Genomic DNA, 27942 nt, shown 5'->3' with positions numbered 1-27942 from the left:
CCAGGTTCATACAATAATATTGAAATCTTACTGGCCACTTTAACAAGACTTCCAAGTCTATTCTTATTGGACAGAATAAGGTTTCCAAACCAAACAGTAAATCCTGAGCTCCATCAGAGCTGTTTAAAAAAACATTTAAGAAGCTAAAAGTTTAATTCTGTTTCCTCTGGAGAGTTTCCTCTGTCCTGTCAGTTTGATAACTACAGTTTTTAGTAATCGAGCTGCCGGAGAAAATTCTAACCGGGATATGTCAGCCGTGCGTCTCAGGTTTCTTTTCCCCACTCAGCTGTCACCACACGCAGGGTCTATTTTTGCTGGACCAGCTTACACTTGACAGAAAAAAAATACTGCAACAACAAAAATGGGCCTATAGGCTGCAGTCACCTGGAGGCTGCAGCTCCCTCAGCACCACTGCTTCCAGCAGTTATGGGTGAACCTGCATCAGGCTGACTAGAAGAAAGCGCTATACCGCCAGGGAGCGAGCGGCCAGGCTGATGAATCTTGTGGACTCAGTTGATGGAGGCCGTGGAGTTTCTTCTTCTTTAACTTTTTGTCAAACAGCACATTTAAAACTTTGTGTAGCCATTGTTGTAGCGGTAACGTTACATCACCTGAAAAGCAGCAAGCTGGCTGATGGCAGCTCAGGAAGGTCTGCGTGTCAGAACCAGAGGAAACAATCACAGTCCAGAGACTTAAACTTATTTCAACAGTTCCGTTTTAATCAGATGACAAATTCAACACACGTCAAGTCATCAATAAATCAAGTTTATATTTATTTTGTTCCTTATACATCTTTATTTTATACTTATTGTTACAAAATGTGTTTTGATCAGACTTGGCTGGGTGGACCAGTGCCACCCATTACTGGCTACGCGCCTGCAGCCCACTAAAGCCACAGATATATTGTAAATGATAACTACATTTATATAGTGCCTTTCTAGTTTTCTGACCACTCAAAATGCTTTACACTATACGTCAACATTCACCCATTCACACACACATTCATACACTGATGGCAGAGGCTGCCATGCAAGGCGCCAAAATGCTCATCAGGATCTAATCTAACGCACATTCACACACCGCTGGCGCAGCCATTGGGAGCAATTTGGGGTTCATTATCTTGCACAAGGACACCTCGACATGCGGACTGGAGAAGCCGGGGATCAAACCACCAATCTTCTGATTAGTGGATGACCCACTCTACCTTGAGAGCCACAGCCGCCCCATGAGATATGCTCCCGAGGGGACACATACACGGACAGCTGTGGCCACCACGGATGCATAGTCCGACGCGTTCCACACATGCACAGTTGATCAGAATCTACAGGAAGACAGTGTAGTGGCTGTGCGGACACAAAACAAAAGCCAAAATTATACCAAAATGAATGAGGGTCTGCCAGGGTTTGTGTGACGTAAATTTCATCATCAGAGGGTGTACATGTAGGCTCTGTGGGGATTTTCCATGGATGTATTATAAGAGCTGGATGCCGGATTAAAATGACGGCCATTCAGTCTGATAGGAATTGCTTGGCTGGCACATATGCCAAAAAAAAGGAGTGGGTTTGAAAGGAGTGCATTCGGTTATTAGTTATAATTCATAATCATCAGAGATAATCATGGATCATGAGATCAGAAATTATTAAACTAACTTAATAATACCTGGAAACCGGGACCAATAACCAAACTGTAAAAGTAGTCTCATAAACAAATTATTCAATTAGGGGGAGCTGATACCTGGTGTATCAGCACCATTAAGTGAACAGTAATCATCCTCTTATCACAGCAAAATATGCACAATAATGACCAGAAGACTTATCTTTAAAGCTATAAATAGTATTTATTAACCTCCACAAGGATAAACAAAGTCAACAATTGTTTCAATCAATAAATACTATGCTGCCAACTAATACTAATACTAAGTGTGTGTGTGTGTGTGTGTGTGTGTGTGTGTCACAAGATGGCCGACGTGAATCATGTGACGATGCACGTGGTTCAAGATGGTGCGGCTTCTGGGGGAAGTCATGTCACGTGAGAAACAACCGGCGGAAGACACTGCAGACTTCTGGTAAACAATAGCAGATAGCGCTGACCGGTGGTGTTTCTGCACACACCTGTCTGATGGCAGATAACAAAAGGGCAAGGCGGCACTATGTCCTGCATTATCTGACCATCAGATGTGTGGAAAACATGCGTGATCAGGTGGATATGCGTGTGTGTATATGTTAGTAAAAGAGAAGGAAAGAGAAGAAGGGAGGCCAACTCTCAGTCCCGCAACCGTGAGAGGAGAGCAGCGGTTGCTTTACCAACAGAGAGCGAGTGTACGTACAGTAGTCTGTACGCATGTTGTCTGTTTATGGACTGATATATATATATATATATATATATATATATATATATATATCAAGTATAATACATTATTATAGTATTACTAGTATAGTACATTAGTAATAACATTAGCTGCATTAACACCTGGAGGTCATCTTACCATGTTTACATAAACCCTGCTTTATATTCAGTCCAGATCAGGCCATGAAACCCTCCTGCAGTTTGTGGTTCAATGTCTCCATCTAGTGGCCGAACATTTTAACAGGTGTTATCTCAAACCTGTGAGACAACTACAAACCAGTGATACCAAATTCCCAAATTACAATGATTTTAAAACAGGGCTGTAGATACCATTGATCATACTGAGGTAATGTCCACTGTATTTTATTTTACTGTAATCATATGTGTGTGTACTGTCATACAGGTGCAGCTGGGAATATTGTCAGTCAGTAGATAAGGGGGATTTTTAATTTAAAAACATATAGACGGCAGGAGATTTGTGTGATTTGAAGGCTACTGGTGGATACAACAACGGAAACTGAGAGAAAAGAGACAAATAGTTAAAAAACATGATGGATCCTGTAGAGTCTGTGTATATTGTTACATTTGATAAAATGGAGGTCAGAACTAAAACATGATGACTATAAATCTGAACACATTTCCTGCTTCACTTTTTATTGGTTTCCACACAAAGTTTTCCAGTTTAGAAAGAATCACAGCAGGTTACAGGTTACATAAACATCCAGCAAACATCAGGAATCATTTACATTTTCTACATTTAGCAGGTTTTCTTATTCAGAGAGAAACAGCAGAGAAAACTTCTTAAATCACCAACATGAACCCAAACTCATATGTCCACCTTGAATAAACTGATGAAAACTGAAAAAAACAGACAGAATTATTTTGACTTCATCACATCAAATGTAAAATTGTCCAGATATTTTGAATTATTTCATATAGAGTTTTATATACAGTATATTTAATTAAATAATGAATACAATGAATGAAATGAAAAACAATGAAAACAAAACAATGAATGAAATGACACAGTATCAATAAAATACCGCTGGAGAGACCAAATGTAAAGATCAGAAAATAATGTTTAATGTTTGACAAACACAAGTGACACAACATGAACATATTTTGGAATAATGAGACGGCAGGAGGACAGAAGCTTCAGAGGTTAAATTCAGAGACTTCTCCCTGTCACCCTGCTGTTGTCCTCCGGTCAAATTTGACCCGTTTTCAAATGTTTCTATATCAGAAATATGGATTTCTTTCATCTAATTGCCTGAAAATCACATGGATGGGTCCATACTACACTCTTTGCAAATAAAAGTAATGATCACCGCTTTAATTGAATTGTGGGTGTTTTATTAAAATTTATAGCATCTGTGGTCTTCCTGGTTCAAATTTGACCCAGCCACCAATAGGTGCAGCAATGGGGCGATTGGTCACATATTATGGTTTCCAGCAGATGAACACACACACACACACTCATGCACATGTACATGCACGCTAGCTTTGGGCAATATGGCCTTAAAATAATCTTACGATATTCAGGATATTTCTGCAATACCATGTGACTATCACAGTCTATCACTGTCTTACCTCGCAAGGCAGCTGGATTTGCAAGATCATGAGATCACGCGAGAATCCATCTTGTCAGGCTTCAAGTTATGTGTTTGTGTCTGAACCACCCAAGTAGGTCTATCTGCCGACTCGCAGTATCTACACAACACACCCACTTTACTACATGACACACCCACTTGCTTAGGTTTAGGCATGAGGAGGGGGATGGTTAGGGTTAGGGGTCGGGGTCGAGGGGGAAGGGCTTGTCGAGTAGCTTGCCGTTAGGGTGACAGCATCAGAGGGGGGGTTTGTGTAGTAAAGTAGGCGTGTCGCATAGTAAATTGGGTGTGTCGTGTAAGTCTGCAAAATTGCACACAGACCGTTCTTGAACCACTGGTTGTTCGGACGAATCAGCGTCTTATGAAGATTCTCACATGATCTTGTGATCTCGCGAATCCTGCTGCCTCGTAAGGTAAGACAGTGATAGACGGTGATAGACAGTTGGTTCATCCAATCACCTGCCAAGTATTTTTTGAAAGTGCATGCCCTTTTCCAAACAGTTTCCAAGGACGACTTCTCAGATGTGTAACAAACCATTTGGCGTGTGAGGTTAGCGATAATAATATCTTGGCAATATGACAAAATACTCCTGGTAGGATCTTTTGCTCTCCTCGTACTCAACCGGGTGCTTCAGCTTGAGGTGGGGAAATAACTTTGTTGTATTGCCCCCTTTTGTTGTTACAATCTTCTTGCACTTCTTACATATTGCCGTGGTTTGTTGTACATCTGATCTTTTGTAACCAAACCACCTCCACATTAACTCCTCCACTGTGGAGTCGGTAGCAATGTTACTTTTGCCTCCAGCCATGCTTGTTGTTGCTGTACATCATTACATCAACATGTCAGAATACTGCCATTATCATGATATGATTTTTTTTATCATATTAAAAATTATACTGATATTAGCGTGAACGATATGATATGGCACACCCCTAACACACACACACACACACACACAATCAAACACACACAACTTCAAAGCTACAGGTCTGTAAACCTGATTTCATCACAATTGAGGTATAATTTCATGCAAATGAGGTCTATTGACGTCTATTGAACAAAAAGTAGTGTAAAAATTGTGGTAATGAGTTGGAATGAAGTTGGCTAAAAAGATGTAACAGAGAACTGGGTGATAATGTATACTTTATGCTTTATAAACAGTCAAATGAAACCGGGTCAATTTTGACCCAAGGGACAACGCGTGTTATTATGTGCGGCCATTAAAAAATTTGAAATAGTGTCAAAACAGTGTCCTGATTAAACTTTGACATATACCAGTCTGTGATAATCTATCAACATATTTTCCTCTGATCTTAAATATAATTTAATTAGTTCATAATTCCTGCTATTTTTCACTCAAAAACAATGTATGACTTCATGTAAATGATGTCTATTGATCATAAATTAAAAAAGCAATGTAAAATTTGTGATACTGAGTTGGAATGAAGTTGGCTAAAAGATGTTACACAGTTTTGAGTGATAATTTATACTATATGCTTTCTAAACAGTCAAACCAGACCGGGTCAATTTTGACCCGGGAGAACATGTGTGCACAGTCGACGGGAAGACAACAGGAAGGTTAATAGATAAATTAGAGTAATTATAAGAACCATCATCATCGTCTCTAACAGCTCTGTTCCACTGTCACAGAGACCTTCTGTGGGGAAATCTTCAGTTTATCTACAGTGTCAATGAATGGAAACAGTCTGTCAGTGAAAGTGTGTTTGAAGGTGTGTATGTGTGTGTTAGTATCAGGATCAGAGAACGACAGATTTCTTCTGTTCCAGTCCAGATTCACTCTGATCCTCTGGAGCTTCTTCTTTACTGAGAGAACAGTGGGGGGAGTGGGTGGTGACCATGCTGAGTATTTACCTTTATAAAACCATATTCCCCATAATCCAGACTGTATGAATCCCTTCCTCTGGGCAGACTCTGATAACACACCCAGTCTCCAGTATGTATTGTCTCCAACCTCGACATCCCAGCTGTGAGTCCCTGAGTTAAAGCCCTCAGAGCCCAGAACAGAGTAGAAGAGATCAAACCTCTCTGGATTATCAGGAAGCTGCTGTTTCTCTCCTAGTCTCACACTGGTCAGATCTTCAGGCAGGATGAGTACTGAATTTGCAGTGTTTGGATCCAGAATGACAGGAGTGTATGAGACCATCTCCTTCATCTTGTTCCAGATGTTGAAGGCCAGGTTGCCCAGGTGTTTGGCCTGGTCTATCAGAGCTCCTGAGAGCAGCTGTGGATCATCCAGCAGGGGGCAGCGCTGGACTCTGTCCACTGCAGCCTTGTAGTTGTGCAGGAATGAGACGTCTTCAGCTCTCAGCTCCTCCTCTGTGGCTCTGACTGTGTGTGAAAGAGCTGCTATCTCTCTGCTCAGAGCCTCCATCTTCGCCTTCATCATCTGACTCTTTTGCTCCTCTTCCTCCCTCAGAGCAGCCATCCTGGCCTCCTCTTCCTCTTCTAGAAACTGGTGAAGCATCTTAAACTGCTCCTTAATCTGTCTCTCTGTGTGTCGAGCCTGGACCTTAATGTGTTCTGCTGTTTGTTCAAACTTCACTTTAACTTGTTCACAAACCTTTAACTTCTCCTTCAAAGGCTTCAGAGTTTCTTCAAGTTCCGTCTTGTGTTGTCGTGCAGCTTCATCAACAGGCCTGAATCTGTGGTTGGTGTGTTGTTCTGAATCTCTGCAGACGAGACACACTGGCTGCTGATGGTCCAGACAGAAGAGTTTGAGTTTCTCAGAGTGCAGACTGCAGAGAGCCTCTGAAGCTCTCTGATCTCTGTCCTGTAAGAAGGACTCACACAGGTTCTTTAACACCAGGTTACGAGGTGGTTCTGACTTTGAAGATCTTCTCTTACAAATTGGACACTCATGTATTGGTTTCTCTCCCCACCAGCTCTTCAGACAGTCTTTACAGAAGCTGTGGCTACATGACAGAAGAACAGGATCTCTAAAGACGTCATGACAGACCGGACAGCAGAGACCCTCCTCTGATCTGAAAGACATTTTGTCTCCGAGTGAAGCTGAAAACACAACAGACAGTTAGTACAGTCAGTCATGGCTCCCCTCCCTCCTTCACTTCACTGACATTTACTTTCACTTTGACTCCAGTTTTTAGTCAAACTCACATTCAGTGTGTGGAGAGTCAGCAGGTTGAAGCAGCAGAGTTCTAGTTTTCCACTTTTCTCTCCTGTAGCTGTACTCACTCAGAGGAAGTTGTTAGTTTGGTCTGAAGGTGAATCTGATCGTCTGTTTTTCAGTCTGTGTGTCTCTTTAGAGACGGAGAATAAACTGTTTCCTGCTTTGTCTCAGGTGAGTCAGTTGAGGGGTGGAGTTTTGTCAGACCTCCTCTAATAAATGCTGTCGCTTCACATGTAAAACAGAGTGTGTTTCATTCCACAGTTCAAAAATACACCTACCAACTCCTCTAAAGATTAATGAGTAACAGGTTTTATCTGATTTTATCTGTGAAGTACAGAACAGCATGACCTTTATGAAGCTTAGAAAATAATGTGTCATTCAGAGGGGCAGGAATTTAAGGTTCACATAGCAGTCATGTAGGCAGAAATTGTATTTTTGGTGGGCCATCTTTTTCCAGAAAAACTGACTCAACCTAACGGGGCACACCCAAACTGATAAGAGGCCTGGCTCAGTGTCTACTTTTGTTTGCTGCTGTGTGATGACCTGTGTGTGATATTTGCTACTTTCTCCAGTTGACTGTGCACCAGATGCATTATTTCAGTAAGTTAAGGAAATTTGTTATAGTTATTGCTGTTTCTTTGTTTAATGACCAAATGAGTGCTTTGATATGATTAAGATTTACAGTATTAGAGTACCTTTGCAAACTGATTATTGCTTTGATTAAGATTTATTAGAATATCTTTGTTCACTGATTATCGTTTTCATTTGCCTTTTAGCCTTTAAATTATGAAATATGGAAGCCCATTTCTGCCACTGTGATGAAAAAAAAGATCCTTTAAATCATTATAATGAAAAACTATCTCAAAATTATGACTTAGCATCTCATAATAATGACTTGGTGGCATAACGCCTGTAGATGGCGTTGTTCCGTCATTTTCAAGCTAATTCATGAGCTGAAAAACATAAATGGGGGGAAGATGAAATGAGAATGAATCATAGAATGAAATGGTCTTTAATTGATTTATAATCCTAAATTTTGATTATTTTAACTGTAGCATTTTTTTCTCATTGCCCTTACTCATGGTAAACTGATTTTCAGTCTTATTGCTATTCCTGCCTATTTGCTGCCTGCTCAGTATTAAAAAGTCTCAAGAAACCAATACACTAATATGTCAGGAGACATCACAGGGTGTCATAATCCTGAGTTTTATTAATTTTTACAGGAGGATTTTTTTCTTATTGACCCAAACTCACATGTCCACCTTAAATAAAACCCCTCCTCTGATTAAATGACAGAATTCAACTGATGAAAACTGAAAAAAAACATTTTCACAGACAGAATTATTTTGACTTCATCACATCAAATGTAAAATTGTGCAGATATTTTGAATTATTTCATATCCATGGCCAAAGCGCAAAACCTCCTATCTGCAGAATTTTCTGATTGGCGGATTTCACTTTGGATGACGAGAACAAGGAAGGCTGCTCATATTCAGTCTGTCTGCAAGATAATCCCGCCCTTCGTTGTGACAGAAAAGTCACCTGACGAAAACCTCCCATGAGGTTCGCTGGGAACATGTTGTGGCACATCACCTTCTGTCTGCATCAGCACCAGACCAAGCTGAATTCTGACCCTAGTATACTACAATGTAGTAACTATTACATTTACTACACTGGCCCATCTTTTTACCTGAAAACAAACTTAATTTTATTTTTAATTTAATTTTAATTATTAACTTAATTTAGAGCATCATTTTGTAGAACCTCTTCCAACTTGCACCAAGTGCAAAAGCGCCTATCTGCAAAATGATCCAAGAAAAGTGGGGAAAAACCACCTATCTGCACTTTGCTAGGCACTAATACCTAGTCGGTATTGTTAACACATAATATATTATGTACTGAATATCTTTAACAACAGCATTCTGCAAGAAAACAATACGTTTCTTTTAGTTTTCTCATAAAAGTGCCTTTTTCAGAGGAGGTTTTGCTCTTTGGCCATCGATATAGAGTTTTACATACAGTATATTTAATTAAACAATGAATTACATTTAATGTTTGTAAACTTTATAATCTGAACTGGAATGTAAAACAAAGTTCAACATGCAGTAATTGATTCTTGGCTGCTGGTCTTCATGGCTCCACACAAAGTCAACATCAGAAAACATTAACAACCATTTAAAATGACACAGTATCAATAAAAAACTAAAGGCTGAAGAGACCAAATATAAAGATCAGAAAATAAGTTTGAATCATTTTATGTTTGACAAAAACAGCAACAAGTGAAACAACATGAACATATTTTGGAATAATGAGACAGCAGGAGGACAGAAGCTTCAGAGGTTAAATTCAGCGACTTTTCCCTTTAAGAAATAAATGAGAGTAATTATAAGAACCATCATCATCGTCTCTAACTGCTCTGTTCCACTGTCACAGAGACCTTCAGTGGGGAAATCTTCAGTTTATCCCTTGTGAAAATGAATGGAAACAGTCTGTCAGTGAAAGTGTGTGTGAAGGTGTGTATGTGTGTGTCAGTATCAGGATCGGAGAATGACAGATTTCCTCTGTTCCAGTCCAGATTCACTCTGATCCTCTGGAGCTTCTTCACTGAGAGATCAGTGGAGGGAGCTGGTGGTGAAAATGCTGAGTATTTACCTTCATAGAACCCTATCCTCCATAATCCAGACTGTATGTTTCCCTTCTTCTGGACAGACTCTGATAACACACCCAGTCTCCAGTTTGTATTATTGTCTCCAACCTCGACATCCCAGCTGTGAGTCCCTGAGTTAAAGCCCTCAGAGCCCAGGACAGAGACATAATAATCAAACCTCTCTGGATTATCAGGAAGCTGCCGTTGTTTCTCTCCTAGTCTCACACTGGTCAGATCTTCAGACAGGATGAGTTCTGGAGCAGCAGTATTTGGATCCAGAATGACAGGAGTGTAGGAGACCATCTCCTTCATCTTGTTCCAGATGTTGAAGGCCAGGTTGCCCAGGTGTTTGGCCTGGTCTATCAGAGCTCCTGAGAGCAGCTGTGGATCATCCAGCAGGGGGCAGCGCTGGACTCTTTCCACTGCAGCCTTGTAGTTGTGCAGGAATGAGACGTCTTCAGCTTTCAGCTCCTCCTCTGTGGCTCTGACTGTGTGTGAAAGAGCTGCTATCTCTCTGCTCAGAGCCTCCATCTTCTCCTTCATCATCTGACTCTTCTGCTCCTCTTCCTCCCTCAGAGCAGCCATCCTGGCCTCCTCTTCCTCTTCTAGAAACTGGTGAAGCTTCTTAAACTGCTCCTTAATCTGCCTCTCTGTGTGTCGGGCCTGGACCTTAATGTGTTCTGCTGTTTGATCAAACTTCACTTTAACTTCTTCACAAACCTTTAACTTCTCCTTTAAGGGCTTCAGAGTTTCCTCAAGTTCCTTCTTGTTTTGTCGTTCAGCTTCATCGATGGGTCTGAATCTGTGGTTGGTGTGTTTTTCTGAATCTCTGCAGACGACACACACTGGCTGCTGATGGTCCAGACAGAAGAGTTTGAGTTTCTCAGAGTGCAGACTGCAGAGAGCCTCTGAAGCTCTCTGATCTCTGTCCTGTAAGAAGGACTCACACAGGTTCTTTAACACCAGGTTATGAGGTGGTTTTGACTTTGAAGATCTTTTCTTACAAACTGGACACTTACGTGTATTTTTCGCTTTCCACCAGCACTCCAGACAGTCTTTACAGAAGCTGTGGCTACATGACAGAAGAACAGGGTCTCTAAAGACGTCATGACAGACCGGACAGCAGAGATCCTCCTCTAATCTGGAAGACATTTTGTCTCAGAGTGAAGCTGAAAACACAACAGACAGAAAATAGAGTCAGTCATGGCTCCCCTCCCTCCTCTACTAACTTCATTGACATTTACTTTTACTTTGACTCCAGTTTTTAGTCAAACTCACATTCAGTGTGTGGAGAGTCAGTAGGTTGAAGCGGCAGAGTTCTAGTTTTCCACTTTACAGTCAGTTAGTACAGTCAGTCAAAAGTCAAAAGTAGCACAATGCAAAGCAAAGACACACAAAAAACTCAAAATGTAGATATCTTTCATGCAAGTGGTTAGTGCTAATGTTTTAGTGGTTAGCTGTAAGGTAAGCTAGTTCATGGCTACAAGAGTCTGGGTTAGTAACATGTGATAAAATGTTACAACCTACCCCAAGCAAAAAATTAATTGTATTTATATGTTTACTTTGAATTTCAGTATGCTTGGGTCATGGAAAAGAAAGACTGCCAAGGGGGTTCTCTCAACATTTTGGAGTGCCACACATACTGCATACATACTTGTCACACACTGACACAGACACACTCACACAGAAACACACTAATGTTCAATTGATTGATCTGGTGCATATTTGCACATTTTGTTTAGTTTTATTATAATGTTAAAATGAAAGTGTAACACACAGACACAATCGCAATTACATTAAAAACTCATCAAAAATCATTTAAGTGTTGAATAAAAAGTTTTCAATATCTTAAGTTTTTGTCATAATCCTTATTTCATAATGTTCAGTTTCACCCCAGGGTATGTTACAACTAACCCGGACTATGGGGTCAATTGTAAAATTTTACTCCTTGTGTTTGCGACTAAACCATGCATTTTCTGTTTGTGTTGCAGAGATAAAACCTACATCATTTAATAGCAGACACATGCCACTAGTTTGCATCACATTTTGAACGCGCTGGTTTAACAGAGCTCCAAGCTACAGACATTTGAAATGTCAAAAATGTTACAACCATCCGCGGTCTCCCCTACATGGGACGATTGGGGATTATAACGTATTTCCAAAATGATGAGAAAACATATAGTCATTCTATAAGGCTATTTCTACAATTGTATTTGCACACAGCAACTAAATACACCACTGTGTGAATAGGTCATGTTCACACGCATGTCAAAACTGTGCGTAAACCAACTAGCAGCAGCTAGTAAACACGAATAAACTATAAATGAATAAATTATAAATAAATGTCTAGTTGCTGTCACTTTGGATTCAGATTTAGGGGAGCCTGGTGACAGAAGGAAAAAAGAGGCCAAACCCAAACACCAGCAGTTCAGTGAAAAAGATATTTTGTACGGATTTACTTGTACATCCATGGATCCACCGCCAGCCACAGTGTTCTCTTTGCGGTGAAATCTTGACAACTAATTCAATGAAGCCAGTCCATCTACAGCAGCACCAGAGCACCAAACACTCAGGAAGTCTTGGTAAAACTGAGGAGTTCTTCGATTGAAAACTGTCCAACTTCAAGTCAAGTCAGACTACACTGAAGAAAGCACCAAGTGTGTCAAGCAAAGGACTGAAGGTGTCATATGCTGTGTCGCTACTTTGCTGAGTCAAAAAAGCCACACTCTTGTCGTTGAAGATCTCATTCTCCCTGCAGCCATAGTTTTGGCTGAAACTATGATTGACAAGAAAGTAGCCGACACACTCAAGACAGTTCCATTATCAAACAACGCAGTGTCCAGTCAGATCGATGATATGTCCACTGATATTTTTGGACAAGTGGTGAATAAAATGAAACAAGCAGGTCTGTTGGATTTGCAGTCGGATGAAATGACTGATGGCAGCAGAGAAGCTCTGCTCCTGGCCTTTGTGCATTGTCAAGCATAAATGAGCAAATTTTGTTTTGCAAGAAGCTTACAGGAAAGACGACTGGAGAGGAAAATTTTCAGGTTATAGACAGCTTTTTCAAAGACAACAAACTGGAGTGGAAATCCTGCAGTCACATTTGTACCGATGGTACAGCAGCAATGACGGGGATTTCTTTATGATTTCTTTAGTTGTGTTGCCTTATTAAGTTAATGCCAATGTCTGGTCTTAATTACATATGAATAAGCTGCACTGGAAATATGTTACTGAAAAAAAAAATGTTGATGTGTTGAATACTTGCACCAGATGCCATATGGTCATCCTTAAAACTAGAAAGCACAATTAATGGAGAAGAATCTACTATCTACTGAAACACATCTGTGTAGGCAATGCACCAATCACTTTTGGAGGAATATATTATCTATAGAAACTTGCAGTGGAGGAAATATTTGCACTATTTTTCACTTATAATGTTTTTGACTTATGTGCCAAAATTGTTGGGACGCATGTATGGTGAGCTGTTGTTGGCTTGTTGTGTTGCAGCTGGTAGTATAGCATTAGCTAGCTAACTTGGAAAGTCTACAAAGACCAAGCAAGGATTTCACCGTTACCGCAATACCAATCAACCATATAGCCCAACTCTTCCTTTATTCACAAGTGGTAGAATTAAGATATGAAGATACCAATACTAAAGAAAGTGTGACAATACTGTACTGGGAAATTGTTTCTTTCCTCAGTGAAGTCAAGTGCAAGAGGTGAATTGCCACAACAACACAAACTGGATATAGAAGTTGATATGGCAAACATGTTGGCACACAGTGCTTTTTTTATTACATAGAAGCCACTGAGCACCATTAGCTTTAGTTTGGAGTGGTGTCATTGTCCATGCCTACAAATATGAATCTCTTTAACTGTTCCACTTTATTCACCAGCAGGTCTCTGAATGTGTAAAACCAAAACAATGAGTTCAAACACTCTAAAAGGCTGATTGAAGCTGAAGGGAACTGCAGATTCTGGTAATAATTTACCGTGGGTTCATCACTATGTGCAACCCCTTTCACATCACATGTACAATTCTCATCTTATCCTCTTTTAATATAAAATATTTTCATTGTTTTAATACTTTTAAAAATAATTTTCAAAGGTTTTAATACCTTTTTCCTGCCGTTAAAAAAAGCACCTTGAAGTTGCTCCTTCTTTAAAAAATAAATCTTAACTTACAACATTTAATTATGGCCTAAGTGTCCTTAGTACCAGAGGAACATGCTCATTTATTTACCATTTTCTTGACATTTGATTTCCACAGATGTAAACAACTTGTGGATAATAATAATAATAATAATTTCAAATAACCTTCACAAGGGATGAACAGCAAGGAAAATGTAATCTTCCCAAATTCAACCTCAACAAAATGCAAACAGAGATACATATATAATTTAAAGACCACCAATATTGAGGTATTTTATATTTGAGCACAGATAAATGTGTTTTTTAATTTATATTCAATGAAACTCACCAAGCAGGATTCAGCGTTCAGATTCAGGATTCAGAGTTCTTCACATGTAGAAACACGGACGATACAGTTAAATTATTCCATCTTACACTTCAACTAAAGGTTGCCTTTCAGTTTCCAGAAGAAGTTTCTGCTCTTTAGTCACAGATGCTATTTTAACCTCAGCTTGCTCTTTCTTCTTTCTGTTGAATTTCCAGCCCCCACATAAAAAGCCACTTACTTACGTACGTACAGGCAACACCCCCCCCCCCCCCCCCCGCTCGGTTTCCTCATTCAGAGACACTCTACATGAGCACAGACTCGACGCATCAGACCACTACCAAAAACACATACAAGCAGAAAACAAAACATAACACAATCTACATCTATGATGGGAGATGTGCTTCCTTCTGCTCCAGCAAGATAAACCTTCTTCAACTTAGTTATTACTATAATTATAGAAGCAAAATGTTAAAAAGTTAATCTGATTTCTATGTCTTCCTCTCATCCTTGATAGGTCGAAAAGCAACTACAGTGCAGAGTGAAAACCACATGACTGATGGTAATAATGTGCAGACAAAGATCTGCCTTTCCTTTTGCAGAGTGAAACTTTCTCAAGCGAATTTTTGCACATGTTTACCACAAATGACGAAATGTTTATTACATGTTGTACGTCCTGCTTCTGTCACCTCATTGTTATTGTTAGGAGCCTATATTTTCCATAAAAGCAAAGTTGTCAGACAGATAAATCCACAGATGGAGGCTGGACGCACATTATATATCATATTATTATGATTTGTTGAAATATAGAGTATATGTGATTGCATAAGCAACAATCAAAGTTAACAAACATAATTAGATGTGAATTATGAAGAGTTGGATACTCTAAAGTCTAAAAGCCTCTCAGTCATAAGGACTGTATGAGCGAAAAACAGAAATACAGAAATCTCTTGTGTAAAATAATCAAAACTGTTCTAAACTTTGGCAGAAAATTGTGTTCATGTAGAATCAAATCATTCATAACTCAGAAACTTGGTTGTTTGGGCCTTTAAAGACACTTTGATTTGTATCTCCTCCTGCATGATGCTACCAAGATGATTTGTGTGCCAAATTATGCACAATTCTGATCAACAATATAAAATCAATGAATAAAAAACAAGAAAGTGGCAGAAAACATTAAATGTGTTTTGTGTGTGTGTGTGTGTGTGTGTGTGTGATTCAGGTATTCCTCACGTTGTGGGGACGTAAATCAACAGCACATAAGCTCATTATGATGACATGTACAGTATATGAGTTATTTACAGTGATGCACTAAAGCCCAATGCAGACGTTAGACCTCTAAAGGCTGGTCGGGCTTTTGCTGTCGGAGCCTCCAACTCTCTGGAACTCCGCTGAACTCAGACACACTTGGTCTCTAGCTTCTTTTAAAACTTGTCTTAAAAACTTTTTTCTTTGTGAAAGCTTTTGGAAATGTTTGATATGTTTTAATTACTGTTTTTACATGTATTAGTTGATGTTATTTTATCGTATTTTTTATCATTATTTTACTCCTGTGCATTCTATTGTCCTATTATTACTATTATTGTGCATCTTCTATTGTTACTATGTACTTCTGCCTTCACCTCTTTGTTCCTCTTTGCTTATTTTATCTGCCCTGTTGGTTTTATTTTCCTTTGTAAAGCACTTTGTAACATGTTAAGAAAAGTGCTATACAAATAAAATGTATTATTATTATTATTGTTATCTACAGATTAATTCATTTTCATATGATTTTAAAGTCATTCAAAAAATTATGCCAATTATCATCAGTCCTTACAGCAGTCACACACTTTTCTTCAGGAAACACTTCTAGTTACTTTTACTTTAATTGACTCTTTTAGATTTTTGAGCAAATTTTGTCTGCTCAGTTATTCCTAACATTTTTGAGTTTAAGAGCAAATGATCAATTAATTTATACTTTTTAAAAATAATTTTAAAAATGAGCAAATTTATGAAATAAATGATCAATTTGTAAACATGTTACCTTAAAAGCAAATTCAATAAATCAGTTATACGGTTATTAACTCTTTAGGTTCAGAGAAAATTTCAGTTCAATTCAATTTTTTTTTAGGGACCGAGTCCAAAAGGCAAAGGACTACTGCCTAAGGGCGAGGACCCTATCGTTAGGGCCTGAGCCCCAGAGGGGCGAAGATCCTCTTGTATCTGTTCTGTTCTTTATTTCTTTCTTTCTTCTTTCTTTATTATTACGCCACTTCAACCCTAAATTTGACCCCCTAAACATACTCAAAAACTCACCAAATTTGGCACGCACATCAGGTCTGGTAAAAAATTTGATACAATGTAAAAATGTACCCCCAAAGTGCCTAAATGTGCTCTATAGTACTACTTATGTCACTGAAATGGCCGCCACGGCCCGTAGGAATGTCGTAGAGAGATCGAACCAAGACTCAATCATTTGACTCATCAAGACCTACAAATCATACGCTGACACCCCTGGCCTAAATCCAACAGGAAGTCTGCAATTCACCCATGAAAGTATGACTTTGTGCCAATTTTGGACCTTGAATAAACGCTATCTCCTCCTGGGGCGTTAATGGTATCGGCTTCAAACTTTAATACATGACTTATCACACTGCGCTGAACAAAAGTTATCAAAAACTTTGTAATAAGTCGAACGGTTTAGATTCTGTAAGCCCTGAAAGTTGGAGTACCACATCACACCTTACAATGTAAAACAATAGGGAGGAAATTTCTGGGCATGGATTTTGTGCCAAACTGGGGCGTCTGACGTCTAAACTATAAGTCATATATACTATAATATGATTTTTAATGTAAGATTTGGCCATAGTCATGGGATTTATGAGGATATTTCACAAGAAGAGTACTCTGAAATCCTCCTCTCCAGCTGAGAGGGAGAAGGAGGGAAGAAAGTGGGGGGATGGGTGTGACGGTCAAATGAAGCAAATTTTTGAAGGACACACCAGAAAGGTCTATATACATACAGTACATTATATACAAACTTTGTATGAAGTTTGGTGTTATTATCATTTATTTTACAATAATTATGAGTCTTATATGTATAATTCAGTAGTGGGGATGATCTATGAGGGGAAGGGAAAACATGGAGTGAGAGTTTAGTGATAAAGTGCTGCAGAAAAATAAAATCGAAACTAAAATTTGTAGCTCTGTACTGCAGTTTTTCCTTTATTAGGCAGTTACTTATTGTCTCTACACACCTGACAGCAGTGTTCAATGCTTACTTTTTTGTCAAGGACTACATTTGTTCCTAAATGAAAAAAAATTAGGAGCACACTGAAAAATGTTCAAGTAACTGTTTATTAAAGACAACAATTTATCACATACATATTTAAATGCTTTGTGTGTGTGTGTGTATGTAAATCAAAATGTATGTTCTCTTTAGGGGTGCTTGATTATGGCGAAAAGCATAATCACAATTATTTTTGCTCAATATTGACATCATGGTTATTTAACACGATTACTTTTTGACTATCATTTTTGGTGATTGCCGATATTTGCACATATTTTTTCCCACTTGGCTGAGGAAACTATTACACATGCAAGCATAGATTGTACTAAGTATGATCAAAATAGACAATATATGATGGAGGAACTCAGGAAGACTAGAGTTCCAGAGCTCAGAATTAAGATTTTAATGAACCTGCCAGTCATCGTTGAAGTGTGTGGCCGTGGTGTGGCGTTGACTTTTGATGTTTCGCCATGACAAATGACATTGCTATAACTTTAGTGCAAATGCTCCAGTCTGCCCCAAACTTTGCATGTTTGATAAGAGTCCTGGCCTGAACACGTCCTCATGACAATATTCAGTCAGTGATGCAAACTGGCTGACTAGCGCCCCCTATGAAATTGCAGCAAAGCAGCCCCAGCAGCGGGCAAAATAGTGGACAAAGGAAGTGATGTTTATCTCCTTCTTGCACTGTCTGAAAACAACTCGGGTCTGTGACAGAAGCCCTTTGACTACGCCGCGGCCCGACGTGCACAAGGGAAGGTCCATTCAACGCTGCTTGCAGCTTTAATTTTTTGTGTGTTTGTTTCTTTCTTTCTTTATTAATCCGCCACTTAAACCCTTAATTTGACCCCCTAAACATGTTCAAAAACTCACCAAATTTGGCATGCACATCAGATCTGGTGAAAAATTTGATAAAATGTAAAAATTATCCCCTAAAGTGCCAAAATGTGCTCTGTACCGCCACCTAAACTAACTAAAATGACCCCTGACCTAAATCCAACAGGAAGTCCACAATCAGACTTTCAAAGTAAGACTTTGCTCCGATTTTGGACCCCGAACAAATGCTATCTCCTCCGAGGATGTTAATGGTATCGGCTTCAAACTTTAATACATGACTTATGACACTGTGCTGAAAAAAAGTTGTTAAAAACTTTGTAATAACTCGAAAGGTTTGGATTTTATAAGCCCTCAAAGTTGCAGTGCCACATCACCCTTACAATGTAAACCAATGGGGAGGCAATCTATGGGCATGAACTTTGTGTCAAACAGAGGCTGCTGACGTCTAAACTATAGGTCTGACCACTTTCAAACCTGTATCAATGGAATCGCAATGGAATTTCCTATTAAAATGTGATGTTTAATGTAAGATTTGACCAAAGTCATGGGATTTATGAGGAGATTTCACAAGAAGCGTACTCTAAAATCCTCCTCTCCAACTGCTCCTGGTGATGTCACTCCCTCAGTGCTGTGAAACATTCCGCAATACACACTCATTATAAAATCACAGGAGGAGCAAGAAAAGACTTTAAAACTCACACTCTTATATCTCAAAAACAATAAAAGATGGGAAAAACATGTAAATTCAAGATTTGTAGGTCAAAGTCTCGTGACTCATTTAAAGTTCAAATGAAGTTTGTATCTAAAACTATGTGGAAGCAGTAAATGTTCAAAAAGGTGCAGGTTCGCTCACACTCTCCATTCAAATATATGAGTATTTTTCTGTGTCCAACTGCAGTTACTAATTGTCTCTATACACCTGACAGTACACATTTCAATCAAACTTTCAAAATAAAAGCACATCACACTTAAAAGAAATATCCCTCATTTTTAAAAAGCAAAATGATCTGATCCCAACGGGCCAGAGTGCGAGGTCCCGACCAACACTGCTTGCAGCTTTAATTTAATATATTTATTAGACAAAATCAGTGTTGATGTGTCAATCTTAGGAGTTGAGGTCATTTTTTGCCAGAAAAACAATATCACAGATTTAATTTTGCAATAAAAACTTCTAAAAGTATTTGTAATTTGCTCATAATGCACCCAGTCTCATTGTTAATAAAGTTACAAGAGGTCCAAGCTTTAATTCTTATCAATGATGACAGAATGGAAGCTGTTGCAGAAAACACTGAATGTTAAGTGTCAACTCACATTTTATATTTCAGTATTTTTGTGTTCATTAATTTCATCTAATTACTTACTTTTAAATGACAAACACATGGCAGAATGAGATTCATCTAAAATTCACTCCAATGTTTCTTTTATTTACAAAATTTATTATTTACAAAAAATAATAACAGGAAATAACGAACACTTAACGTCACCTATATTTTTCATGATTTTTTCGTCCCATTTATGAGAACAATAATACATTTTTGGCTGGACCGGCTACAGACCAGCCCTCTAACCCTGGCATGAATGTCAGATGAACATACAAAGTGTTAAGGATAATACAATTCATTAAATAAAATCAAATCAATGAATAAAGAACAAGAAAATGGCAGAAAACATTAAACGTGTTTTGTGTGTGAGTGTGAGTGTGTGTCTGTGGTGTTTTTTTTTGTTTTTGTTTGGGCGTGTGTGTATGCATGCTTGTTTGTGTGTGTTTGTGAACGATTATTAGATGACTGAAGATTAGGCTAATCTAATTTTACAATTAGTCCTTAGACCACTGTGTGTGTGTGTGTGTGTGTGTGTGTGTGTGTGTGTGTGTGTGTGTGTGTGTGTGGTCCAGGTATTCCTCACATTGTGGGGACGTTAATCTGTTCACACAGTCATGTTGTGGGGACTCGCCTCCCTTATGGTGAAACAACATCTCTAATTGCTCTGTTCCACTGTCACAGAGACCTTCAGTGGGGAAATCTTTAGTTTATCCTTTGTGAAAATGAATGGAAACAGTCTGTCAGTGAAAGTGTGTGTGAAGGTGTGTATGTGTGTGTTAGTATCAGGATCAGAGAATGACAGATTTCCTCTGTTCCAGTCCAGATTCACTCTGATCCTCTGGAGCTTCTTCTTCACTGGGAGAACATGCGCATAAGCTGGTGGTGACCATGCTGAGAATTCGCCTTGATTGAACCATATTGTATGTACTCCTGACTGTATGTTTCCCTTCCTCTGGGCAGACTCTGATAACACACCCAGTGTCCAGTATGTATTATCTCCAACCTCAACATCCCAGCTGTGAGTCCCTGAGTTAAAGCCCTCAGAGCCCAGGACTATGGGATAATAATCAAACCTCTCTGGATTATCAGGAAGCTGCTGTTTCTCTCCAAATCTCGCACTGGTCAGATCTTCAGAAAGGATGAGTTTTGGATCAGCAGTGTTTGGATCCAGAATGACAGGAGTGTATGAGACCATCTCCTTCATCTTGTTCCAGATGTTGAAGGTCAGGTTGCCCAGGTGTTTGGCCTGGTCTATCAGAGCTCCTGAGAGCAGCTGTGGATCATCCAGCAGGAGGCAGCGCTGGACTCTTTCCACTGCAGCCTTGTAGTTGTGCAGGAATGAGACGTCTTCAGCTCTCAGCTCCTCCTCTGTGGCCCTGACTGTGTGTGAAAGAGCTGCTATATCTTTGCTCAGAGCCTCCATCTTCTTCTTCATCATCTGACTCTTCTGCTCCTCTTCCTCTCTCAGAGCAGCCATCCTGACCTCCTCTTCCTCTTCTAGAAACTGGTGAAGCTTCTTAAACTGCTCCTTAATCTGCCTCTCTGTGTGTCGAGCCTGGACCTTAATGTGTTCTGCTGTTTGTTCAAACTTCACTTTAACTTGTTCACAAACCTTTAACTTCTTCTTTAAGGACATCAGAGTTTCCTCAAGTTTCTTCTTGTGTTGTCGTGCAGCTTCACTGATGGGTCTGAATCTGTGGTTGGTGTGTTTTTCTGAATCTCTGCAGATGAGACACACTGGCTGCTGATGGTCCAGACAGAAGAGTTTGAGTTTCTCAGAGTGCAGACTGCAGAGAGCCTCTGAAGCTCTCTGATCTCTGTCCTGTAAGAAGGACTCACACAGGTTCTTTAACACCAGGTTACAAAGTGGGTCTGACTTTGAAGATCTTTTCCGACAAACTGGACACTCACGTGTTTGTTTCTGTCTCCACCAGCTCTTCAGACAGTCTTTACAGAAGCTGTGGCCACATGACAGAAGAACAGGGTCTCTAAAGACGTCATGACAGACTGGACAGCAGAGATCCTCCTCTGATCTGGAAGCCATTTTGTCTCAGAGTGAAGCTAAAACACAGCAGACAGCAAGTACAGTCAGTCATGACTCCCCTCCCTCTTCTACTAACTTCAGTGACATTTACTTTCACTTTGACTCCAGTTTTTACTCAAACTTGCATTCAGTGTGTGGAGAGTCATTTCCTGGTCAACTGTGCCTCCTTTCCCTGTCTGGAACTGGCGACAGAAGTAGAGGGGCCAAGGGGCCATTGCCCCCTCTACTTTACCCTACTCCTACGTTCTACACAAGTTATGAATCACTCTATCCCTTCAAATGACCCTATATTGTAACACTTATGGTAAAAAGACGTTTTAATCATTCTCATCCACTCTAAGACATTTGGTAAAATAAAGCAGGCAAACATAAAACAGGAAGAATATTTACATTTTAATCCAATCAATGAGCACATTGTCACACAGATCAAATGCAGACAGTGTACACTACAACCAATAAAATTGTTTCAATGCTGAGTGTCTGCTGGGCCCCAGAAGATTTGATGGGTGCACCCCAAACTCTGTTACCAATATATATCTTGTCTCCATGGTAACATTACATTGATATGTAATAAACGTTGTATAACTTTGTGTTTATAGGTAAAGGTGTGTTGCATGTACTTTGTCCAGTATCCAGTTGGGATGTGCAGAGGGCCCAGTATTTGTACTTGTATCTATATTTGTTGAGGCAGCAAAATAATTTATATTTGTATCTGTATTCGAATAAAAGTGGAAATAGACACGTGTTTGGTGTATAGTTTGATGTGTCCCCTGAGTGGTGTAAAGGCTGCTTCTTTAAAGACATTTAGCGTATACATATTGTTTCTAAACAAAGAAGAGCTCATTTTAGCCATGGACTGGTTCAGATGTGTGATTTTACCAACAAAGTGAAATTCAAATTTATAGTATTGTTCTATTGTGACAACAGATTTATGTTCTCATCAAAAACAGACAAGATATCACATGATTTACACGTGTTTCCTATGTATTTTCTTACTAAACAGAAATATATAAAGTAGCACAAAGCTTATAATGTGATACAGGAACAGATCAGTGCTGAATACTAGAAAGACTGAACACTAAAAACATTCATAGATCTAAAAGTGTGGGTTCACATCAGAAAGTATTAATGCATGTATCAAATACATGACTTACACACTCTCATCTATGTGCATGACATACAAAATGTAGTCTACAAAGCTGACATGTTAACACTAGGGGTGCAACAGATCACAAAACGGTTCGGATTGTATCACCGACTTGAGTCACAGATTGGATCATTTTTAGGATCAGCAAAAAAATGGGGAGACAAATAAAACTTTGTTTTCTATTTATTCTGTAACACACTTACAGCACAAAACAGCAATGAACTTTTGCCCATGGTCTTGGTCATATTCAATGCTCAATTATTGCAGTATGAGGCATGATACCTTCCTCTTTTAAACGCGGTAGTGAATGAAACAGCCGCAGTCCACATCATCAAAACTTGATGATAACTTAGAAACATGTCCTGCAGCTTGTTGAACGAGCCACCAAACAAACATTCACCGGTCCAGGTATCATCGGATAATTCGTAATTCATTTGTAATTCAATGTTATTTGTTTCAAAACAAAAAACAACAAAAAGTTTTTGGTGTCAGAATCAAATAGCGAAAAACCAATCAAACCCGGCCCGTTTTTGGGTTTTGCCGATTCGTTTTATCGTTATTCCTTTTTGGATTGAATATTGCACAGGTCTGCGGACATTCAGCCAATTCGTTTTTGTGTTTGAGACCAAAAAGGAAAGTCACATGGTTTTTTGCTTTTTTCATTTTAAACCTAAAACGAAAAACAAAATCACATGATCTATTCCTTTTTTGTTTCCCAACGAAAATCCAGAAAACCAAAATGTTTTTTTGTTTTGAAACAAATAACAAGTTTACCATTTTTTGGTATTTGAATTACAAATGAATTACGAATTATCCAATGATACCTGGACCGCAGAGCCTGTTAATAATTTACTGTGAGTTCATCACTACGTCTAACCCCTTTTACTTCACATGTATAGTACTCAGGTATGGATTTAATGGTTATTTCATCTCATGCCTTCTCACCAGTTCAACTGTTCAAGACCTGCATGATAAATGCAACTCAACTTTCAGAGATTTTAATACCTTTTTCTTGCTGTTAAAAATGCATCTTGAAGTCTCTCCTTCTTTAAAAATAAGTCTTAACTTACAACTTTTAATTATGGCCTAAGTGTCCTTAGTACCAGAGGACATTCATTTACCATTTTCTTGACATTTTATTTCCACAGATGTAAACAACTTGTGGATAATAATAATAATAATGATTTCAAATGAACTTCACAAGGGATGAACAGCAAAGATTGGAAAATGTAATCTTCCAAAATTCAACCTCACCAAAATGCAAAGACCAAGAGAGTCACGTATATAATTTAAAGACCACCAATATTGAGGTATTTTATACTTGAGCACAGATAAATGTGTTTTTTAATTTATATGTAATAAAACTCACCAAGCAGGATTCAGCGTTCAGATTCAGGATTCAGAGTTCTTCAAATGTAGAAACACGGACGATACAGTTAAATTATTCCATCTTACACTTCAACTAAAGGTTGCCTTTCAGTTTCTGCTCTTTAGTCACAGAGAGGTAGATGCTATTTTAACCTCAGCTTGCTCTTTCTTCTTCCTGTTGAATTTCCTGTCCCCCCTTAAAAAGCCACTTGTATCTTTCACAAGCCACCACCTCTTGTCATCTTTCAGTTTTGTACATGCACCCTCCACCCCCCTCTCTTGCTTAGTTTACTCATTCAGGGACACTCTACGTGAGCACAGACTCGAAGCATCAGACCACTACCAAAAACACATACAAGCAGAAAACAAAACATAACACAATCTACATCTATGATGGGAGATGTGCTTCCTTCTGCTCCAGCAAGATAAACCTTCTTCAACTTAGTTATTACTATAATTATAGAAGCAAAATGTTAAAAAGTTAATCTGATTTCTATGTCTTCCTCTCATCCTTGATAGGTCGAAAAGCAACTACAGTGCAGAGTGAAAACCACACGACCTGATTTTCTGAAGATCTGACTTTCCTTTTGCTGAGTGAAACTTTCTCAAGAGAATTTTCGCACAGGTTTACCACAAATGTAGAAATGTTTACTACATGTTGTACTTCCTGCTTCTGTCACCTCATTGTTATTGTTAGGAGCCTATATTTCCCATAAAAGCAAAGTTATCAGACAGATAAATCCACAGACGGAGGCTGGACGCACATTATATATCATATTATTATGATTTGTTGAAATATAGAGTATATGTGATTGCATAAGCAACAATCAAAGTTAACAAACATAATTAGATGTGAATTATGAAGAGTTGGATACTCTAAAGTCTAAAAGCCTCTCACTCATAAGGACTGTATGAGCGAAAAACAGAAATACAGAAATCTCTTGTGTAAAATAATCAAAACTGTTTTAAACTTTGGCAGAAAATTGTGTTCATGTAGAATCAAATCATTCATAACTCAGAAACTTGGTTGTTTGGGCCTTTAAAGACACTTTGATTTGTATCTCCTCCTGCATGATGCTACCAAGATGATTTGTGTGCCAAATTATGCACAATTCTGATCAACAATATAAAATCAATGAATAAAGAACAAGAAAGTAGCAGAAAACATTAAATGTGTTGAACATACAAAGTGTTAAGGATAATACAGTTCATTGAATAAAATCAAATCAATGAATAAAGAACAAGAAAATGGCAGAAAACAATGGAATATTGTGTGTAAGAGGTACTGTACCTGGTACCTCTATATTATAAGTAAGGGATACCCTGGAATATTAAAGGGTATCATGGACTATTATAAGTAAAGGGTATGATGGAATATTGTAGGAAAAGGCTATTTTGAGAGAGACTTGATCCATTTTATACATACAATTATTGATCCATCATTATAGATACGGATATTTTAACAAGTTAAAAACATATAGACAGCAGGAGATTTGTGTAATTTGAAGGCTTCTTGTGGACACAATTTACTAACAGCAACTGAGAGAAAATAGACAAATGGTTAAAAAACGTGATGAATCCTATAGAGTCTGCGTGTATTGTTACTTTTGATAAAATGGAGTTCAGAACTAAAACATGATGATAATAATAATAATTACGCGCAGGCTCTAGTTTTGTGCCAAAAAGTGATTCCCGTCCGCGGGAGCGCGCGCAGCCACTTAAAGATGTGTCGCCCAACTTACGTTCATCTACAGCTGTCCGTGGTAACAGAGCAAAGGTATGTCTTTGTGAAACTTTAACATTTCTTGTAACCGAATAATCACAATTGTGGCCAAAGAAGTGTAGTTTGTATCGTAATCAGGTATGACATTTACACAATTATATGCAATACTGTAGTATTGTTTCCGAAGTTTATATGTGTTTGGCATGTCGAATATCCTCGTTTATGCCTATATTTGGAAATTAGGCGGTAATTAATATGATTTATGGATGGGTTATCTATAACATAAAGAGATGATCTCTTTTGGAATTATTCTTCTGACTCTTCGTTATTTTAACTGCGATGTGTCCACGATTATAACCAGTCCATTTTTTTTTTTAACCAATTTAAATATCTTGAATCTAATTCAATATAATGCAGGTTTGAGCCTCTTCATTGTGTGCTGTTTGATAGACAGATCTTTTTCATCCCTGAGAAGACATGTCCAACCGAATCATTCTAGGTCCTGCAGTGAGTCAACTCTGAAACCAACAGAGCAAACAGAGAGCTGTGAGAGAGAAAACACAAGGAAGTGCTGCCTCCTAGTGGCTGTTGTCAACTGTTGCACTTCAGAGAGCAGCAAGAATTAATTTCAATGCTAAGAATTAGACTTAAGATGCCCTAAAGAACCAATTTAGAGGTAAAGAAAAAGTGAGTATTAAGACACATTTATCAAGTGACTTACTGCTAAACTTTTAACACTTTTAAAGGATATTTCTGATGATTTTCTATACTTTTCTTCTTGTCAACAAATCTCAATAATCAAAATTGGATCCAAACCAACAATTAACTGATCTACAACAAGTATTGTGTGTGTATCCAAAGCCTGATATATCTTCTTTCTCTGTGCTGTAGACGTATGTTGTTGTCCAAAAAATATTTTAAAAAGAGCCAAACCGCTGCACTGTTTAGAAACGGCTCCAAAGACTAATAACGTGCAGGAATGTGGTTCTGTTTACAGCTTCACTAGCTTGTTGTGCTACATATCACAACCTCTTGACTTTGTACTACACTGTAGCCTGTAAATATTGGGCGAAGAATGTAGTACTACATTTACTTGAAGAATTGGGAACCTCTCCTTTAACCCTGTTGTTATAATTGGTGCCATGACAAAGAAGTTGACTTCTGTCACAACTTTTTTGTTCTATTATTTGGATTTTATGCTGCTGTATATATGGGGAAATAACAAAATCTAAATGTTTTTTTTTTTTTGCCACAATGGAAAAATACCAGGGAAATTCTTCCTTTAAAACCATTTATTGTTTGTGAAAACAAACTAAAAGCAACACCATTTACAACAGAGGAAAAGGGGGCTGCAAGTCGAGTCAAATCAAAGAACTACTTAAAAAATTAACAGTAACTTCTTCTTCCAACACAAATACCAGTTGGTGACCTAAGTGGAGACATCAGGTTGAATCCATCAAGTGCACTAGTATAATAGATTATTATAGTATTACTAGTATAGTACATTAGTAATAATAATAATTATACCAGGAGGCCATTTTTTACCATATTTACATAAACTCTGCTATATATTCAGTCCAGATCAGACCATGAAACCCTCCTGCAGTTTGCGGTTCAATGTCTCCATCTAGTGGCCAAACATTTTAACAGCTGTTATCTCAAACCTGTGGGACAACTACAAACCAGTGATACCAAATTCACAAATTACAATGATTTTAAAACAGGGCTGTAGATACCATTGATCATACTGAGGTAATGTCCTCTGTATTTTATTTTACTGTAATTGTGTGTGGGGGGGTGTACTGTCATACATGTGCAGCTGGGAATATTGTCAGTCAGGGGTACCCTGTATATTATAAGTAAGGGATACCCTGGAATATTAAAGGGTATCATGGACTATTATAAGTAAGGGACATGAAGGAATGTTGTAGGAAAAGTCTATTTTAAGAGAGACTTGATCAATTTTATACATATGATTAATGATCCATCATTATAGATGCGTTTATTATAATAAGTTAAAAA

General features: G+C 38.4%; 3 protein-coding genes across 3 annotated transcripts; all 3 read right to left on the bottom strand.

The window, feature by feature from the left end:
• Positions 1–5401: 5401 nt before the first annotated feature.
• On the bottom strand, positions 5402–7177 carry LOC122981052 (nuclear factor 7, ovary-like). Its single transcript, XM_044349557.1, has 2 exons — positions 7093–7177; positions 5402–6987 (listed from the first exon to the last, which is right to left on the bottom strand). Exon 2 carries the CDS (start codon positions 6968–6970, stop codon positions 5582–5584), a length of 1389 nt encoding a protein of 462 aa, XP_044205492.1. The 5' UTR covers positions 6971–6987; positions 7093–7177; the 3' UTR covers positions 5402–5581.
• Positions 7178–9380: 2203 nt separating this feature from the next.
• On the bottom strand, positions 9381–14372 carry LOC122981051 (nuclear factor 7, brain-like). Its single transcript, XM_044349555.1, has 2 exons — positions 14236–14372; positions 9381–10921 (listed from the first exon to the last, which is right to left on the bottom strand). Exon 2 carries the CDS (start codon positions 10902–10904, stop codon positions 9513–9515), a length of 1392 nt encoding a protein of 463 aa, XP_044205490.1. The 5' UTR covers positions 10905–10921; positions 14236–14372; the 3' UTR covers positions 9381–9512.
• Positions 14373–20293: 5921 nt separating this feature from the next.
• LOC122980491 (nuclear factor 7, brain-like) lies at positions 20294–21694 on the bottom strand. The gene has a single exon (XM_044348551.1). It carries the CDS (start codon positions 21680–21682, stop codon positions 20294–20296), a length of 1389 nt encoding a protein of 462 aa, XP_044204486.1. The 5' UTR covers positions 21683–21694.
• Positions 21695–27942: the final 6248 nt, after the last annotated feature.

Source organism: Thunnus albacares, chromosome 4 (assembly GCF_914725855.1).
Source record: "Thunnus albacares chromosome 4, fThuAlb1.1, whole genome shotgun sequence".
Lineage (NCBI taxonomy): Eukaryota > Metazoa > Chordata > Actinopteri > Scombriformes > Scombridae > Thunnus > Thunnus albacares.
The sequence above is the reverse complement of the archived record's forward strand: the minus strand, read 5'-3'. Positions and strand labels throughout refer to the sequence as shown.

What these genes read in the sequence shown, in the direction of transcription:
- LOC122981052 (XM_044349557.1), bottom strand. Translation starts at nt 6,970, where the DNA reads ATGTCTTTCAGATCAGAGGAGGGTCTCTGCTGTCCGGTCTGTCATGAC.
- LOC122981051 (XM_044349555.1), bottom strand. Translation starts at nt 10,904, where the DNA reads ATGTCTTCCAGATTAGAGGAGGATCTCTGCTGTCCGGTCTGTCATGAC.
- LOC122980491 (XM_044348551.1), bottom strand. Translation starts at nt 21,682, where the DNA reads ATGGCTTCCAGATCAGAGGAGGATCTCTGCTGTCCAGTCTGTCATGAC.